Source organism: Phallusia mammillata, chromosome 6 (assembly GCF_965637545.1).
Source record: "Phallusia mammillata chromosome 6, kaPhaMamm4.hap1.1, whole genome shotgun sequence".
NCBI lineage: Eukaryota > Metazoa > Chordata > Ascidiacea > Phlebobranchia > Ascidiidae > Phallusia > Phallusia mammillata.
Window position 1 is genome coordinate 18,030,309 of NC_137257.1, and position 19,983 is coordinate 18,050,291.

At 39.4% G+C, this 19,983-nt stretch overlaps 1 protein-coding gene across 2 annotated transcripts in view; it reads left to right on the forward strand.

Moving 5' to 3' along the window:
• Positions 1–19,983, forward strand: part of LOC145232885 (uncharacterized) — a 39,357-nt gene that overhangs the window by 6,886 nt on the left and 12,488 nt on the right. For both annotated transcript variants that reach the window (XM_080097561.1, XM_080097562.1), the window contains exons 8-22: positions 455–605; positions 1,304–1,441; positions 2,765–2,892; positions 3,569–3,747; positions 4,431–4,496; positions 4,862–4,959; positions 5,652–7,348; positions 7,861–8,056; positions 9,633–11,118; positions 12,955–13,030; positions 13,606–13,705; positions 15,827–15,916; positions 16,344–16,453; positions 16,961–17,105; positions 17,899–19,976. In XM_080097561.1, the coding sequence (XP_079953687.1) occupies positions 455–605; positions 1,304–1,441; positions 2,765–2,892; positions 3,569–3,747; positions 4,431–4,496; positions 4,862–4,959; positions 5,652–7,348; positions 7,861–8,056; positions 9,633–11,118; positions 12,955–13,030; positions 13,606–13,705; positions 15,827–15,916; positions 16,344–16,453; positions 16,961–17,105; positions 17,899–19,976 (6,738 nt within the window). The remainder of the gene's footprint in view (positions 1–454; positions 606–1,303; positions 1,442–2,764; positions 2,893–3,568; positions 3,748–4,430; positions 4,497–4,861; positions 4,960–5,651; positions 7,349–7,860; positions 8,057–9,632; positions 11,119–12,954; positions 13,031–13,605; positions 13,706–15,826; positions 15,917–16,343; positions 16,454–16,960; positions 17,106–17,898; positions 19,977–19,983) is intronic.

Here is a 19,983-nt window from a genome sequence, read left to right on the forward strand (position 1 = left end):
TCGTTCTTTTTTAACGTTTTTGTAATTAAATGACAATAATAGTGCAAAAAGAATACGAACAAAAAATGTTTATTGTTGGGTTAATGCTTTCTAATAATTTGCCCTTAAAATTCTAAAAGTCACCGCAACATCTGTTTACCGTAAATCCGCACAAACACGTGTGTGGGGACCCATTAGTTTTTGTTTACAAAAACAATCATATGTGTAGATCAAATGATGTGTATAGTAAATTGGTAAATATCATATAGAATATATAAAATGGAAGTATATCAGAAAGCCACCCTTCTAGTTGCATACTGAATTACATAGGCTATCCTGGAAAAAAAAGCCTGGCAAATTGTATTTCCTGTTATATTACCAAGAATTGTATGCATATGAAATGTCCAAATTGCTTTGACCAGCAAATACATGCTTACACTTCCTTGTAACATTAAAAAATTCCTGTCATTTTTAGAGAGGTAACATCGAAATGGTGTCAAGTAATGCATTCTGAGCATGGTGCAGATGATTTCTTTAAACTCATATCGGAGCGCTTGAAACAGCAAAAATGCATCATCCAGTCAGTGGAGCAATGTATTATACTTGCCACTGCTCTTTGGAAAGAGGTATGGAGATGTTATTGTACAAATGTACCAGCATTTTAACTGTGTTTTCTTCCACTTTTTCACATTTGCTTATAGTTAAAAAAGCAATGGCGGTATGGAAAATATCTATTAGAATTTGATTTGTTGTATTAGTGGTAACCATGAAATTGCCCAAACCTGCTGTTTTACTTTTATATGTTTGCCCAATATTTAAATGTACATTTATATACATAGGAAGATAGTCTTTGACAAGCATGTTTAGCACAAAAGCATAGATCCAAAGTCAAGCAAATTACTAGGGCCGAGCCAAGCCAGAACCCGAATAGTCGGAACAGAGCATCACTGTTTTTGATGCTTGGTGCTCGGCCAAGCAGTTTCACAATATAACTCGAGCATTAAAATTGCGTATTCATGCCCCGCTTACATATGAAACCATTGTTTGAAAGGGAATCCTATAACTAAAGTGACTGTTTTTAAAAAAATATGTTAGAATTAGATGGTGATAAAACGCATAACTCTGTGGCCTGTATGGCTTAATACACCACTAGGGACGTAAGGGACCTTGAAGAGCTACAAAACTAGCTTAGAATTGGGAATGTTTGTGATGTCACAATGCACCAAGCACCGAGCATTAATATGAGATGCTCTGTGTTCGACCAAACAGAAAGTTTGCAGTTTGTCCCATCCCTACAACTTACGTATATGTTTTTGGGTTTCAGATTCCAGATTTAAGTCGATACTCCTGTGTTGAAATCCTCCACCATGCTCTGTGTCTTCTTGCTGCTGATTCTGACAATCGTTCCCAAATTGAAACCGGAATTTTGTCGTCCATCATTTACTTCGTCCCCAACTCTCAGGTTTGCAACAAATTGTAGCTTTCAATTTTATTGTTACTTTATGCCAGTTTGTCAAAAATATAAAACATCAAACAACAGGAAAAGGCCTAATGTGTAGAAAAGACCTGAACTGATTTTTAATACTTGTCCAGTAATTAAAACAGTTTTCAACCTTTATTCACAAATTTTTTACTTCAAAACATTTTCACTCCTCCCCCTTAGTCTACATCAGGGGTTCTTAAACTGGGGGGCGCGCCCCCCTAGGGGGGCGTGAAGGGTTCGCAAGGGGGGCGCAGCACAATCTGGCATCAAAGTTTTAACTTGCAAACAATTGTAAATTAATGCATTGGAATTATGTCGGCGCTGATTTCGAACTTATTGTTTAAAGTATAAACGCTTCAATACTCTGAAATGGATGTCCACTGCGGGCCGCCGCATAGTTTACATGCCCTAGTGCCGTCTTCTCAAACTTAGCCCATGAGGCGATTTTTATATGGGCGCCAAGATATGGTCTTTTAAAACCCCATTTAAAATCTCTTAAATTGTATAGTTAGTCTCATCTTACAAGGAATGCTTGTATATTATGTCATAAGTGACACAATAAGGCAATTGTTTGCGCACAATTAACACTTTTTGTTTTATCTGTGACATAATAAACTGGGTTTGGATCAATCCTGGGCGTTGCAATCCTTTGAGAGTCGGTAATATTAATTTTACATGTCGTAACAGTAAACTTTCGTAAGGAGTAGATTAAGTTTTGACAGTAACAAAGCTATCAATACGATTTGGCAAACCAAAAATTGGGTCGCGAGCCGGATGAAATGACCTCGCGGGCCGTAGTTTGGTGACCCCTGTACTATATAGTCGGCTGTACATTCTTTATTTGTGCGCAATTTCGCATTAAAGATTGCCCTGACTTTGAGTGAATCAACGATTTCTGGGCAACATATGCGTAGTTTAAAAGAATACTGGCAACGTGTCTCTGTGTTCGCAAAAGCCTACTTTTTCGCAACTTATCAGTGTTGAAGTGGCTTTTTCCAACGTTCGGAACTAACTTGACAGTAGCTTAAAGGGACAGTACCATGTATGTTGTTTCCGAAAAACAAGACAAGCATCATTAGTGCTAATTTTTTTAGGGGGGGCGTGAGAATAAATAATTAGTGTAAAGTGGGGCGCGACCGAAAAAGTTTAAGAACCCCTGGTCTACATAGTAGATGCTAAATCATACAAAGATAATTTCAAGCACTGATTTAGCCCTTGGTCATGCTATAAACATATCTACAAAAATGTTACTGTGAATGGCTTTAGTGGCAAAAAAGTTATGTGATTTGCGTTATTTTTCAGGTTGCAAGGTACTGTGTTCTCACCATATTTGTGAGGGAACCCACAGTGAACCATTACTTTGAAGTCGCCAAAACCTACAAAACGAAGTTTGATCGAAGCAAGGAGTCCCTGGAAAAGTTTGAAATAAGGTGGTTTCCCTTAATAAATTTGTAGTTGTGGTGTTTACCAAGTTGGTTCAAATTGTTAGGGCTGTTTGATTTGCTTTCCGTGTAAACCCATACACACTTAGGAATTATCATTAAGTCAAGGTAAGGTAGTTCCCATCCGCCTGAAACATAGATTTATTGGACTTGCATTTGCTTCAGTGTGTTGCCTAAAAGGCCTAAAGCAGTGCCCCTTCAGTTTAAATCCAACTTGACAAATGTATTGTAGGTTGGGTTTGCAAGAACTTAAAGTTAATGGTTATAATATAATATTATTATGGGGTATGCATGATAAATTGATAAAATGAGCCTGTTATTAGAAACAGGTTGAGAACTACCATGTAAAGTAATCCCTGCAATCAACCCAATCTTGAAGTCTCATTAGTGCAGCAGGTGACAATAGATAGGCCGTATTGGCTAGTGTAGCCATCTAATGGCACTCCTGTTTGTTGGGTGTATCAGGCTAAAAAGCCATGCCACACCTATTCTGTTCGATGCCACCACTGGACATAAACCACAGACGAAATTGGCTCACAAAGTCACAATTACCGGTGAACTGCTTGGTAACCAAAGTGGTGTCAATTCAGTGTCACAGTATCAATGTAAAAGCTTATCATTTATTGGCTTGATGCTTTAACATTATTACTATTCTGTTCATTAGAACAAGACTACTTGACCATTTACAACATCAGTGGCCTTCTGAGTTTCTTCTAAGCAACAACTGGGATTGGATGAGGCTTCGAAAACTTTGTCATGAGACGATGACACGCGACGATGCTGCTTATGTTCAACTTGTCGAAACAGAGGAGGCACAAAAATCTCTTGCTGCTGAAATTGCAGGTAATGAGGTCTATGGTTAACTGAATACCATTTAGTTATCTGTGTGGTTTAATTGCATTGATATCGTAATTCCCAAATAGTGTGTACTGTTTACAGTGATTTTATAACTATGATTATTTATTTTGGGTGAAGGCATAAAAGTTCAGCCAAAAATGCCAGTGTGCCTGAACCCAGAAGCACATTTATTAGGCTGCATTCAGTACACACTATTTCAAACTGTAGGGTCTCATCAGGGCAGCTGCTGACAATAGATTAGCCATGTGATGTAATGTAGCCACCTTATTGCATTTTGGTTCGTTGGGAATAACAGAAGCATATTTATTTATTTGATAAAGGCTAAAAAGATAAAATGAATGTGCTATTTGGGTGTGGTCTATTGTTATAGTTTGAACTGCTATGCACACTTAAGAATGTTTTATTTTGACCACTTGTCTATATCAAACGTCTTATGGGCCAAACTTATTGTATTAAGAATTTGTTGTTTGTGCTTTAAAAATGGGATAATCCTATGCAGCACTAACAGAAAATATGCAAAAAAGCAATGTGATTAAATTTCTTACTTACAAGTATACAACTTTGTTCATCACTGACAAATTTCAAAAAATATGGTTTGCGCTTTTGAATTGGTTCACTATCTTTATCAATTATGTTATGATTTACCATTGACTTATATTTTTATGTAGTTGAGGCTTCGAAAAATGCTGTTATTCCAAGCAAAACCATGCAGGAGGCAAGCCTTGATTCAACAGGTAGTGTTTAATAACTGCTATAATACTCAGTCAGCATATATAGCATGATATTCTTGTGTTTTATAATGTTTCTATTAAAGAGCTGTTTATACTATCCCAGTTTACGTATTTAGCTTAAAGTACTCTTTCAATATTAATAATTGAAAATAAAGCCTTCAGGTAAATTTAAATTATCAAAGTTTCCAAATAGAAATATCCATGTAATAAACCTTTTAGTCCAAAACACACATTTTGCTTGTTAATTTTTTGGGGGACTCATGTATATTGCAATATAATGTATTTGACCCCCAAAACAATTTCTCCATCATTGCTATGTATAGAGTACAATCAGAAAATTTAGTAAAGCTATATTATATAACTTGCAGATACAAGCATTACTGAAGATTCTGAACATACAAAAACTGACACAAGTGACTCATGTGATTGCTTAATTTGCAATTTGAAACAGTCGAATGGAGAAAAAGTGAGTAGAAAAAAGAAAATATGTGTGAATCATTAATGGGTTTTATGTGCTTGAGGTTTATAAAACTACTGTTTCAGAAAAAAAAATCAGCAAGATTTTTTCAAAAAAATCAGCAAGATTACTAGATTAGCCTGTAATGGATAAAATTTGGTGACTCCTTAAACCAGTGGTTCTCAACTCGTTTTAGGCCATGTACCACCAATTCAGTTAAATGAATATTGTGGATCAGTCCATTGTTAAGTAAGAGTAAAGAAAGCAGCAAACAAGCATATTGGCTTAAGCAGTGGTTCTCCACTTTTTTTGTTGCGCCGCCCCTGGACAAGTTTTTCTGGACTTGCGACGCACCAGCCAATAAAAGTTAATGAGGAATCTTATTATTAAAGTTTTTGATACAACAATAAAAAGCCACGAAACGGAACTATTCTGCGACGCCCTTGAAAATATGAATTGACGCACCAGGGCGCACAGTTTGAGAACTACTGGCTTAAAGTATACATATAACATTTGGAGAAGTGATATCAAACAACTGACAGCTAACAATAAATGACAATGTTGTTGTGATCTGCCCTTTGACTATTATCCGCATTTGATTTTTTAGTAAAAAACGTGGTTATATTATGTCTGCTAATGGCAAAAAATTGGTATGTACAAAATGTAGTGAAGGTGCATTAAGATTATTATTTGCTTTTTAGACTCCCTACAATCACATAGGAGCTTGCCATCTACGGAACCCAACTGCTGCTACACCAAAAAAGCCAGACAACCCAACATTGCCCTCCAGTGATAAACATGCTCAATGGACATGTCCAGAGGAAACATGCCACAGGGGTTTTCGCTCAAAAACTGGAATTTCAAGACATCTTAATGCCATTCACAGTTGGTCCTCAGCTGAAATTGGAGTATTTTTTGACTCTTTTGACAAAAGTGTGCAGTCACAAAAAACCAGACTATCGAGAAGTGACTTTCTTGGCAAAACGACAGTCCTGTCTGAAGACAACGTGCTTTCGGTAGACAATCCTGCAAAATCAGAAGAGACCTATACAGAGGTTGAATCAACAGAAACTGAGAAACCTCTAGGTTCATCAACACCCCTTGAAAAAAGTCCCCATTCTAGCACCAAAGAAAATGGAATTATGTCTAACACTGTGCCAACTAACTCAGACAAAACTAATCTTATGAAAAACGTATCCAGCATGGAAGCACCTAAGCTTTCTCTCCCACCAATTTTTCCAGCCAATCATGAACCAATAAAACCAGATGCCACTCAAACTGTTAAAGAACCTCCAAGCAAAATTACAGTTAGTAATCAACTGGACATTGAGTGCCCGATTGAGTCTTGTACTCGGACGTTTCGCCATAGACACACGGTGCAAGCTCACATTGAATTTCGGCATAAAATCGACAGCAAAAAAGCAATCGTTCTCGCCAAAAACGCCAAATTCGTGCCAGCACCACCAAGCAGTTTGCTTAAGAACAAAAACTCTTCAGAAAACGCGACCTCTTCTGATGCGGACATTGTAATGGCGAGAGGATGGTATTGGATGGTGGATGAGTTCCTCTTCCAAGATGCAGAGCAGTCTCTACCTGGATTTCAAACCCTTTACCGAAGACAGGATACATTAAAAAGCTCAATTGCCAGAGATGTGATATGCTTACTTGGCAGAGCGCCGGATTCATATGACTTTACTGCTGTTCAACAAACCATCAAAGAAAATTGGAACTTGGAAATGGTGCCTGAGAATTTGCCCCCACATGAGGAGCAAACTACAGAGAACTTTCAAGATGAAGAGGTCAACTTTTTTGAGACTGATACTTTTCAGTTTGACCACCACGAGCCAGAAGTAGAGCCCCCGTTGGTAACAAGAAAGCTAGCTGACATCAAGTCATTGCTCACAATGGAAGTACAGTTGAAAAGTCCACAGAAACAGGCTCAACAAGCCACAGTTAATCCTGTGTCATCAAAGCGTCCATTAGAAGTAAAAAACAAATTGGATTCTGGAAAGCGAGACGTGGCATGTCAGACCTTTTTCTTGCCCATTGAAGGAAACTTTGGAGACAGGGACCACTTTCATGTGCTGCAGAAAAGGCTACTGGATGCCAAGCCTCCGAAAAGCAAAGTCTTGTCTGTTGCATTCACTGTCAAAACAGGTGGCCTTTTTTTGAGCGTGCCAACAAGGACTATTCCCTCTCAGTGTTGTCTGGAGAAAAATGAAGCAGATTTTAAAAACAATCCTTCTGTCAAGGGTAGGAAGTATGAATATGCCAACACACCTCCTGCTGCAAAGAAGGGAAGTCTTCAACAGAAGAAAGCAATACCAATCGCTGCTAAACCGATGCCAGTCGATGGTAGCAAATTACAGACTGGTGGAAAACCAAAAGTAAAACGCAAGTAAGTTAAACAAATCTTATCTGTGGGTTGAACTCAAATTGACTACCATATTTCTAGCAATTAACTGGAAAATGCACTTGATGATAGCCAAAATTACCCCAAAAACTTAAAATTTGTCCAAAATTGAGGGAAAATGTACTAACACCGTACCTTATCTTAGCTGCACATTTGGCAAACTTATCAACAGGTGGCGCAAAGAGTGCAAATACCTATTTGAATATCTCTAAAAATGCTGACACCAAAACCCAAATGGCCCTAACCGTGGGCATATTTTGAGGTATACCATTTTAAACAGGTGTTCATGCTCTTTGCGCCACCTGTCGGATTTTTGCTAAATGTGCGGCTGACATAAGGTATAGTGTATGTAGATTTTTTCTTAATTTGGGCCGGAATTTTAAGTTCCAGGCCTAATTTAGGCGTGACTTTGCGAAAAAAATAATTTGGGCCAGGTTTTTGACTTCTGTAGTTGGTCAAATTAACACTCTGACTAGAAATGCATGTATCTTTGTTAGGTATGACATTCAAACCATTTACCAAATGGCTGAGAAGTACAAAGATATGGAGGCAGATCCTAACGTGAGCGGGGATGCTTCTAACTCATCAAGGTCTTCGTTCGAAGATGCGTTAAATTACAGCACTTCTGCAGTGTTGCTTGCCGAAAGGGTAAAGCAGAAGTCAAGGCGAAAAAGCTCATCATCGAAAATTGAGGTTCGTTTATAATATGTATGGTAGGGTAATATGTGAATATGGGCTTTTTACAGCATTGAGTAGGGATGGGCCAAAACTAGGGATGGGCCGAGCCGAGCCAGAACCCGAGTACTCGGTACCGAGCATCGCTGTTTTTAATGCTCGGCCGAGCAGTTGCACAAACTGACCCGAGCGTTAAATTTGCAAATTCATGCCCTGCTAACATACGCCACTAGTGTTCTAAAGGGTGTCCATGAACAAAAACGAATGATTTTTCAAATGTATTAGCTTGTGGAAAAACGCGTACTTTATGGACATGTACAGCTTAATAAAACACCGCCGGTGACGTAAGAGACCTTGTAGAGCTAAAACGTAGAAAGGGGATTTTTGGTGACGTCATAATGCACCGAGCGTACTCGGCCGAGTACCGAGCATTAAAGTGACATGCTCGGTGCTCGACCAAACAGAACATTTGCACTTTCAGTCCATTGTGACGTCACAAACATTCCCAATTCCTTGCTAGTTTTGTTGCTTTACAAGGTCCCTTACGACTTACATCACTAACGGTGTGTTAAAAGCTGTACAGGCCCCAGAAGTACGTGTTTATGAACAGTAGTTTCATATCTTAGCATGGCATGAATATGCAAATTAAATACTCAGGTCAGTTAGTGCAACTGCTCGGGCGAGCACAGAGCATCAAAAACAGCGATGCTCGGGACCGAGTACTGGGGTTCTGGCTCGGCTCGGCTCGGCTCGGCTCGGGCCCATCCCTAGCATTGAGTGAAGTGGGTAATGCCAATACGGAACAAAATAATAATACATAGAATAGAATCCACGCCACAAAGTAGACCTGTACAATATCTATGAAAGAATTACCTTTGACATTTTCAATTTGTATGTTACCGCTTAGTGTACAGTAATTCCATCACACTTCTGACATGCTTTGTCTTAAAAAGCGCACAGTTTGGCTTCATTAAAACAATTCTATGACACATATATGTTTAGTTTTGATTGGGGTTTTGCCATATAATGTAATTGTAGACAATGAAACAATATTGACAGTAATTATTAGGGGTGTGCCGAGCCGAGCCAGAACCCCAGTACTCGGTCCCGAGCATCGCTGTTTTTGATACTCGGTGCTCGCCCGAGCAGTTGCACAAACTGACCCGAGCATTAAATTTGCATATTCATGTTCTGTATACGAGAATAGTGTTCGAAAAGGTATCCAAGAACAAAAAAGACTGTTTTTTTTAATTGCGTCAGATGTTGCAATAACGCATATTTCTGGGGTCTGTACAGTTCAACACATCGCTGGCGACGTAAGGGTCCTAGGAAAGCTTCAAATCTAGCGTGTAATTAGGAATGTTTGTGACGTAACAATGTACCGAGCGTGCTGGGCCGAGCACCGAGCATTAACTTGAAATGATCGGTGCTACTCCAAACGGAACATTTGCAGTTTTGGCACATCCCTCGTAATTATCACAATTACAATTATCAATGTAACACAATTTTCCAATATCAAAAATGAACAAAAGTTCTATTTTTGAGCAGGTTTAAATTATCTGCCTGCTCTAACAGAAATTAAACGTTTTTTCAGACAAAACCTCCTGATCCTACCACCAAAGGTGTACAGCAACAGTCTGAACTAAAATCCACAGATGCAGATGCTCCACAAGCGAAACCGAAAAAAATGAAAAAACCCAAACCGTCCATATCCAAGGACATAAATCTAAAGAGAAACTTGCCTCCTCAAATTGATGTGTCAGAAACCGTCAAACGACGTAGACAGGAAATGGCTGACTCAGCAAAACAGGCGTCAGCAAATTACCAAGAGCTTCTAAAGCAAGCTGAGGAGCTTAATACCAAGAAAAAAAGCCAGAAAGAGGTCGCAAGCAAAACTGTAGTTGCTAAGATACTCCCTGAAAAGGTTTCCCAGGAAAAAATGAAAAAGGACGTTCCTTTACCACCAGTAAAGACGCCTGCTTCGGTGAAGGGTGAAGATTTAGGAGCTGCAAAGGCAAAGGCCTCAGAGAAGCAAGCCTTGAAATCTGCATCTAAAAAGAGAAGGATCTCACTTAGGAAACTGTCGAGTATTTTGAAATTAGATGAAGAGACTGAAGCAGGGTTGGGTGCTGATGAAACCGCAAAGTTAGATGACAGCGTTTCGATGCAATCTGAAGACTCGCTTTACTCTCACAGTCGAAGCACTTCAAGCAGCGAAGCTAACCTCGATTCTTCAGACTATCGATCTGAAGGGATTGTATGCGCTGAGTGCAAGAAGCGCATGAAAAGCGCCTTCGCTTTGGCTTGCCACATGCGAAAGCGGCACAAAGGTCATTCCAAGAAGGTGTTCTTTCCAGGAGCTGAAGCTGTTCCATCAAGCGATGTGAGTAGCTCGAAAACGAAGCGTTCAAAAAACGAGCTTGAGCCATCTGATATTACCGAGGCGGGCAGCAACCTTACAACTGCTGCAGAACAGGTGGCTCATTCAAACGACAACGCCTCACAATGCTCCAATGAACAGTTCTTCGCTGACACCGAAGCCTCTTCAGACTCTGAAAGTATGTTCCCCATGCTGAAAGGATCACCTAAAATGTCCGAAAACAGGTTTTCGCGATCATGGGAAGAGTTCGAATCCCCTCGAAATGAAAGAAGTTGGGAGGACTCTATGCGTGATCATTCAACACCTATATGCTCCACTTCATCAGAAAGCGAAAACCTGCCGCAAACTGATGCAATTGAGCGTTCAACGCCGAATAGACTTACACCCCCAGAAGCAGAAACCGACACAATTCCATCCAAGGAAGTCTTGTGGATACAGAACGATAGACACCATTACTGCTGTTTGGTTTTGGACTGTATCTGCGCTTACATAGTAAAGGCATCATTGTTTTCCCATTTTCGTCGAAAGCACCCTGGTTTACGTCCGTGCGGTTCTTATAAACTAACTGACTCTCAGCGCCGAAGATACGTTGCTATGACAGCAAACCACATAGTGCGCACATCTGGAAAGTTTGATCTGGCTTGCCACGCTTTTGCTACTGACTCGCCGAAATCTGAGTCAGCTGGAAAAAAGTCTAAACGTAAGTTTTTAATGTATAAGTGTTATACACGTCTGAGGTTGTTAGGTTTTTTTTTTCTTTGTACGATTTACGTGGGTCAGAAATTATGGAAAAGGTGACAACCTATACAGTGAACCTCGGTTAATCAGAACCTGTTGAGACCTACTAATTGTCCGGAAAAATCCGGATTAACCGATGTCGATTAGTTAAAACCTTAACACGTTACAAATCATTTGTACCTCGAGGTGTGTCCGAATTGGCGAAGATCTGGAATAACTGAATCCAACCGAGGTTTACTGTATTTTCATATAGTTTTAACTTTTTTTGTAGCAACGCGACATTTTTTTGTAGCAACGCGACATTTTTTTGTAGCAACGCGACAGATGTTAAAATATTAAAACCCTGCTTTAAATACTTTATGCATAAAATACTTTACTGTAGCTAAGTTAGACATCATGGTATACCAGGCCAATTATTGGCGTCATACCGAATAAGTCGGTCGGTCGCCAAGCACGCCAATAATGGGCCTAACTTATTATTTACATATGAGTGTGTTGTGATCCCTGATTTGCATACCCGCTTTATTTTTGGGTCCCCTTCCCTGAAGGGGACTCATATTGATTTTACTCAAATTGTTTGGGTTTTTTTCTTTTTTTTCTTCCTTTTTTTTCTTCCCAAAGTTTGTCCGACTTGTTTTTCCATCAAATGTTTGATGGATGTGGCTGAAATTTACACATATGGTAGATATAGTTATGTAGATGTGCATCCCACTTTGTTTTTGTTGATAACCCCAGTATTTACCTCGCTAGCCCCCTAAAATGGGTGTTTTTACCCATAGTTTGTCCGACTCGTTTTTCCATGAAATGTTTGATGGATTTGGCTGAAATTTACACGGATGGTAGATATATTCATGTAGATGTGCATCCCACTTTGTTTTTGTTGATAACCCCAGTATTTACCCCGCTAGCCCCCTAAAATGGGTGAGTTTTTAAACAGTGTCAGAATTGGCTGAAATTTGGATTTCTTGTATAGTATGCCATTTATAGGTGTCGATTGTTGTGTTCAACCCTGTAGTCCTAACATTTACCCCACAAGCCCCTAAAGTGTAAAACGTATTTGTATGTTACTGGGCACCACAAACGAAAGATTTCTGTTGCTCAATAGTGTTACAAGGGCAACCAGTTGTATGTTGCTCGTTGGTGGGTTGCTTGGTGGACGTTTTTGCGCCATGGCAGTTAGGGGCTTGTTAACAGCCCTATGATGTCAGAAACATTAACGGTTGTTGCTTAAAACACCTCTAGTGGTCGAAATTTTAAACATTGGCGGATTGGGCTGAAATTTTGCAGTACTATTGATTGAGTCATTGTGGTTTTTATATATTTCTTAGTTTGTGTGTCGAACCCAATTAGTTACCCTACTAGCCCCCTAAAATGGGTCAGTTTTTTAAAACGTTAAATAGGACTTACCTCAAACAATATCTGGGGTGAATCTAATTTTATAGTTTGTATTCTACATAGTATTATTATTTAAGCCCAGTGCCGATCACTGTGTTTTACCTTACAACACCCGACTTTCTCATGGTTATCTCTTGAATTGCATTATTTTCAACTTTGCATGTGTGGGGACCCATGAGTTTTTGCCTGCAGAAACGACTAAAGTAATAAAAGAAGATGGCTAATATGGGACCCAATACAAAATAAGCATAGGAAATATATTAATGTTTTAAAATAGGTTATAGTGTAAATGCAACAACAAAATGTGCTAAGCCACCCTTCTAGTTCCAGTTTATGTTGATCCGAACTGATGTGTAACGTTTTTTTAGTTAAACTCACAAAGTATGTTTTTATTTCTAAGCAGTGAAGGCTGAAAGGCGGACGGCATACAAACATGCAGCAGTACAAATTCAACTTGGATCCTCAAACCCTGTAGCACAGTAAGTTATTTTGCAGGATGGAATTAAGGTTTAGTAACACAAACTTTTTAGTACTGTGGCTTTAGGATGGTAAAACTGGCAACGTTTTTTCACTGATATCTTCTTTATAGAACATGTTTATTCCAAAACAAAGTTGCCAACTAAATTGTAGGCGGTTTAAATATGCGTTTTGTTAGCCCCAAATCTAGTGGTTCCCAAACTTTTTGTGTAAACGAGGCTAGGACTCCAAAATAACATGTACTTGAATTTTATTTACAATCTTGCTTTTATAATTTTCCCTTCACAGAATAACAATTCAGAATCCTATAAGTCGAAAACCACTGGTCTGACGTAACTTATAACTCACGTATGTTCTTGACAATTAATTACATTTAATGAAGCGTAGAGCGCCAGCACCGAGAAGATTCCTGTCATGGGTTCGAATCCCACCACAGGCCAAATTTCTCTATCTTATACCTTGTCATGTGTATGCGACCTGGCGCCCTTAAAAGGCTTGATGGGCTATGAAAATAGGATACTCTTCTGTAAGTTTAACGTTTCTTGTTTAAATGTTAACTGCAACAATTTATTTCTAGGAAATGGGGAATGGCTCGAGAGTTGTCAATCTTATACAACAAAAGAGCAAATCGACGAATTGCAATGGCCTTAAAACCGGCTCCAAAGAGAACGATGCAGGTATATGGCAGTTTTACTTCATCTCATTTCGTTCCAGCGATTGCATTACATTGAACTAAAATACAGCCGATGTAAACTAATGATACAATAAACATTCTGTTTGAAACTTTTTTTTGGCCCAAAATTTTATCCAACTAGTTTCGGTATGGAGATGCAGGGCGGAAGAATTGTCGGTGATAATCGCAATTAAATTCTTCAAAACTGCTGTTCTGGTGTTTTTTGTTTATTCTTGAATGTTATATATGTGACATAATACCACCCGGACAACAATCGTTGTGTAGAAACTTGGTTTCTTTGTTCGGTTATAAGTTGCGAATTATAGGTCCTAACTTAGGGATGGGCCGAGCCGAACTATAGAACCCTAGTACTCGGTACCGAGCATCGCCGTTTTTAATGCTCGGTGCTCGGCCTAGTAGTCGCACAAACTGACGCGAGCATTCAATTTGCACATTCATGCCCTGCTGACATACGAAACAAGTGTGCGAGTGGTATCTAAGAACAAAAATGACAATTTTAATGCGTTAGAATGGTAAAAACGGGTACTTCTGGGGCCTGTTCAGTTTAATACAGCGCTTCCCGGCCCACTGGTGGTCCGCGACGAACATTCTGGTGGGCCGCGAAGCTTTTCAAACTATTACCATACCAGTATAAAAGTGTAAAAAGTTACACAGTATGCGTGCGAGCGTACTTTCAAATTTAACCACTTTTCTCTAAAATATAATATTACTCACTATGAAGTTGTAAAATCTTGATGGTTGAACTGTCTTTGTTAGCTAAATTTGGTCTTTGCGTAGCTTAAAAATGCATAGTTTTTTATTTGAAAAAGAAAAAGCAAGGAAAGTAAAGAAAATTAAAAAAAATCCCAGAAAGTAGTACATCATATCAAATCAGCACGCTCATGCTTCACATTAACAGAAAAAGTATTGCTTGTGCAGTTATTATTTTTCTGGTTTAGTTCTTGTTCCGTTGTGGTTTTGTCGCATTATTAAACGGTGGTCCGCCAAAAAAAAAATTTGGGCCGCGAGCTAGAAAAGGTTGGGAAGCACTGGTTTAATACACCGATCGTGCTCGGCGGAGCACCGAGCATCTCACGTTAATGCTCGACCAAACAGAACATTTGCAGTTTTGGTCCGTCCCAAGTCCTAAGTACTGAAAAATGTAGTAATGAATGTAACACAACTTCCGGAAACGAAATAGTGAAATCGAAAAACATCCTAGGACAGTGGTTCCCAACCTTTCGTGGACCATGGCCCCCTCAAAGTAACTTTTTGGCCTCGTGGCCCCCTTCAAGTTACCATGTAGGACCTGTGGCCCCCTTAAAATGTAGATAGCAATCTCGCGTTGGAATGCGGTATTAATTTTGGCCTTAAACAGGTCTAATAGAGTAAATGAGCGTGATAAACCTCACTATAAACAAATAGTATGTGAAATAGTTGATTAAATTCGGGAATAAAGTTAAAGTGAAAATGACTTTTAGTGGGTGTTTCTTGTGAATATACGTCCGTGGCCCCCCGGAACACAGCTCGTGGCCCCCCTGGGGGGCCATGGGCCCTGGTTGGGAACCACTGTCCTAGGACGAAGAGTGTCAATACATTTCGTTGCTATTGTTGTTCCATTCTATTTCGTCCCCCTTGTCTTTGTGCTTCATGCCCCCATACCTCTCCCTGGTTCAGAAACCCTTAAAACATTTGATTTTATCAGGTCGTTGTTGCTATGTAAGGCCTGCTATTAGGGATGCGCCGAGCCGAGCCAGAACCCGAGTACTCGGTAAAGAGCATCGCTGTTTTTGATGCTCGGTGCTCGGCCGAGCAGTTGCACAAACTGACCCGAGCATTAAATTTGCATATTCATGCCCTGCTAAAATAGGTAACTAGTGTTATGAACAAAAACAAATGATTTTATGAACAAAAACAAATGATTTTTCAATTGTATTAGATTGGGGAAAAACGTGTACTTCCGAGGCATGTAACAGCTTAATACACCGCTGGTGACGTAAGAGGCCTTGTAGAGCTAAAACGTAAAACGGGGATTTTTTACGTGAGATGCTCGGTGCTCGACCAAACAGAACATTTGCAATTTTGGCACATCCCTACCTGCTATAATATATTTGTTTATTTGCAGAAACTAGTAAGGTGCCCTAGCGGTTCCAGCGAATCTACGGAGAGTTTTGAAGCTGATTATGAAGCCGAGTATGAATGCTGGAACTGTAAGGTAAGGATTCCAAAACCAAATGTTTCAATTTTTTGTCTGTAGGATATTTTTACTTTTGTGATAAGGCGTAACTGTATATCCAAGGAGTTTAAGTTTTGATTTAAAAAATACTTATGCCAGTGGCACTTGGCATATAAGCCAGAAGTTTTAAGAAATTTAGTTATTTTTTTGCACAAGGAGAAGCCATGTAGCCTACAGGTCCATTCGTAATAAATATTTTTTGTGAAGTAAAAACAGTAAAGTTTTGTGCTAGTAAAATTTTTTTTAGTTTTATGAAAATATATTTAGTTTTATTAAAATATGCTCATTACTGCAGTATTTCAACAAAAACACATTTGTATAATTTTTGGTATTTTGATTTTTCTCGATCAAAGGATTTTTACAAATGCGTTTTTTGTGCAATATGGAAGATGTTTTGCTCTTTCAGGAAATGTTTCACACACGTACCAACCTCTCCAAACATATTCAGTCGCATCTGAAACTTCTCTCGCTGATTTCGAATCGGTGTGACTACAATGCATGTCTCTTTGCCTTCAAGTGAGTATTTCCATTTTAATTTTTTAACAATAACGTCTTTGTAACTGACTTTTTCGCTTAAACGGCTCACTAGTAAGTCTTATGGGCTGCGATTAAAATGTTGGATTCGCCTAAAAAAATGGCCACCGCGTGTTCATCTTAATGCATACATTGGTCTTTTAGATTTCGATTCGAACTTGTATTATACTCGTACATGTGTGCCAATACACATTTGCAATGTAGTTAAGGAACAAATGCCTGTAGTTAACACAATACTAGGTTCGATTTGGGGGTGACTGGGGTAACATCTTAAAAAAAACCTTTGTCTTTTGTTTAAAATAAAATATGTCAGATAAACCACAGGCGTTGAGTTAGTTCAAATTAAAAACGGTTGTTCGTAATATTTTAGGTCACATTGATGATAAACGCACCCCTACATTTTTGTGCATAATTAAAAACATAACCTACGAATTACACGATCATTATCGTTTCGAAAATTGGATGTCGTTTACATTTATATTTTTTTAGCAATGAAGAGGAGCTTATGGCTCACAAACAGTTGCATTTTAAGCGGGATTCCAACATTTGCTTGTTCTGTCCGAATGCTTCTGCCCGCTTTCGATCGGTTCGTCGTCTTTTGATCCACGAAAGCACAGGACACCCCGACTTGAAGGTAGGTTTGTGTCATAAATATTGTGAATTTGTACCTTCACAAGCCTGTCAGAACGGCAAATTTTAACCCACGCAGTAAAACATACACGTAGAAATGACTACCATAAGTTATAACTATTACGGGGCTTCGACTACGACCAAATACGTCTCGTTTCTGTTTCTTTCGTGGAAGGAAATTTTATTAATGTAAGAACTCACATCATAAAATGTTGCTTAATACCGATGGGTGGCGCAAAGAGCATTTGCGAATGTTTAAAGGAAATAGTGTAAAATGGTGAGAGTTAATGCTATTGGGGTTGGGGTGAGGTTTTACATTATTGACAACAATAAATAAATTATAAACTTAGTTCCCAACGATAAATTTAGTTTCTAGCGCTATCCCAGAATAATTATGCGCTCTTTACGCCCTCTACCGATATTTAGCAGACTTTGTCCGTTGTGAGTTCTTATGTTAGTAGCTTTACCCTTGTGGAGAGCTTATTTTTTGTGGGGTTTTTGCCTGCGAAATCCATTATACTATATACCACAAAAACTGTTTTACAATTCCATACAACATTTTTGTGCCTAATAAAAAAACAACATAGGGAACACGCAGAGTTTGTTAGATGGCATTTAGTTGTCCAACCTTTTACTCGTACTCGCTAAATTTTCGAGTATTTCCTTTTAGGTAGTACAATTTGTAAACTTTGCGAAACATTTTTACACCAAAGGTTCCTAAGGTTTTTTATACACATGTGGGAAAAGTGGTGTTTGCACCTTTAAAGCACCAAACAAAGGCATGTTTTTATCATCAGGTAAACATGGAAACTCTCCGGCGACAGTTTTGCATCCATCCTTACAAACACCAGAACATTCAAAAATTCCTTCCCGTGTTTACGGACGCCAACCATGAAGCAGACCACAGCCACTTTGAATCAGATGAACATTTTTTAGCGGACAGCCGCAGAAGAGCATCTGGCAATAATGGGGAGATATGTAGCGCATGCCAACAACCAAACGTTTTTTCTTCTGTGGCTACGCCTCGTTGCTGTGGGCATGCGATGGTCGACGAAGAAGTTCAAGACGTGCTTACTGATATGATTCACGCTGTGAAGAAATATAACAAGAGGATGTCGAAAAGGGAAAAACGGCTAGATAGGATGTTAAAGGCAACGTTTAATTCCAATTCTGAAGAGGCTTTACAGCAACAAGACTTGGAAGCACCAGGCAGTGGAAAAAAGCTAAATCTGAGCCCCACTGTTAGTATTCCTGACATTAGGCTTTCACCTGTGGGTTCGAAAGAACACAAGCTACTACGGAGATTTAGCGAAAGGCAAATACATGCGGACCAGCAAACTGATTCAATTCCAAATACACCTAAGGAGGGTACATTACCCCACAGTGAGCAAAGGGAGAACGGTTCGAAGCAAGGAACACCACCTAGCTGTGTTAAGTCTCTTAACCCTGTTATGGATGCCCAAGCAGTTATGCAAAGCCCTTGTTTCTCTGATGATGGAACCGTTTCTTCACAGCCATATGCTCAAGATGTTGAACCCGAAGATCATGTAATATCTTATGTTAGAAACCTAAATGCGGATTTCACAGGTGCAAGTATCCCGTCTGAGGAACAATCTAAGCACTGTATCAGGCTTATTTGTGAATCCAACCATGATTCATTACAAAAAGATGCTGATGTTGACGAGTCTCGTTCTGAAGCCGTTTTAGTTCAAGACAGTGACAATTTCAAACACGTTTCTTCACAAGAAAAAATGAGCAGCGATTCTTTCGACTGGCCAACGGTTGCCAGTTCACCCCAAAATGTTCCTGGTGTAGAAACAGATAAAGCTCCAAGTGTACCAGCTTCACATAATGCCGATTTCATTGCATGGACCGAACACCAGGGCAGTCCAGGTCAGCTGGCAATATTGCCAGAAAATATGTCAAATGAAATTGATGGCAGTGATAATGATTCCAAATCGACGGTGACAGAGCATTTTTCTGAAACATTTGATGCGTCAGCGAAATTCAACAACACTTTTGATGGATTATCTGACGTATCTGATTCAGCTGACATGACAGCAGAGGGCTATGAAGGGGCAGACGCTTCAGCAGAACCCTCAGATATACTGATGCCTTCCAGTGTTAATGAGGTGGACCCTAATGTGTCTGGAGAAATCCTAAACAAATTAGTACAATCACCGACAAAACCTGATCCATCTTACACAATGATAGACGGCGATGCCAAAGCCAAAGAAGTTCCACCTGCATTTCTTCAGCGAAATACACAGTTTGATGTATCAGAAACCTATGACAAAACGCAAGATTTGTCAAATGCGTCAACACAAAACGAAGACGAATTGGATGTGTGTCAAGATGGTAATGCTGATACAACTGAACTGCCACCTGCGTCTCCTCAACCAAGCACTAAGTCTGATGCATCAATAGAAAGCAACGACTTTTTAACCAATTTCAGTTCACCACATCAACGACCGGAAATACAAATGGACGTGTCCACGGAGGACAAGAACCAATCAAGCGAGTTGCCAACTCCATTTGATGAACCTTGCACCACACAGACGAATCAACCTTTTGCAATTAATGAGCACGCGCCAGTTTCACCAATGGCGCTATCAGATGGCAAAAACCAAAACACTGATGCCTTTAACAACTCTACAGAGACGCCTGCTTCTGAAGTGTTATCTACTGTAACTCAAGATGTGAAGAGTGGCTCTGTTGGACCATCATGTACTGACGCTAACCTTGAAGAGTCACCCAAAGTCTTGTCAGAAGTTTCAGAAGTCATGCACAAACTTCTGTGCGACGTTGAAATCGAGGAACAAGCCCAGTTTTTACGCTTGTGTGGAATGGTGCCAACGGACATTATGTATCTAAGGTGAGTT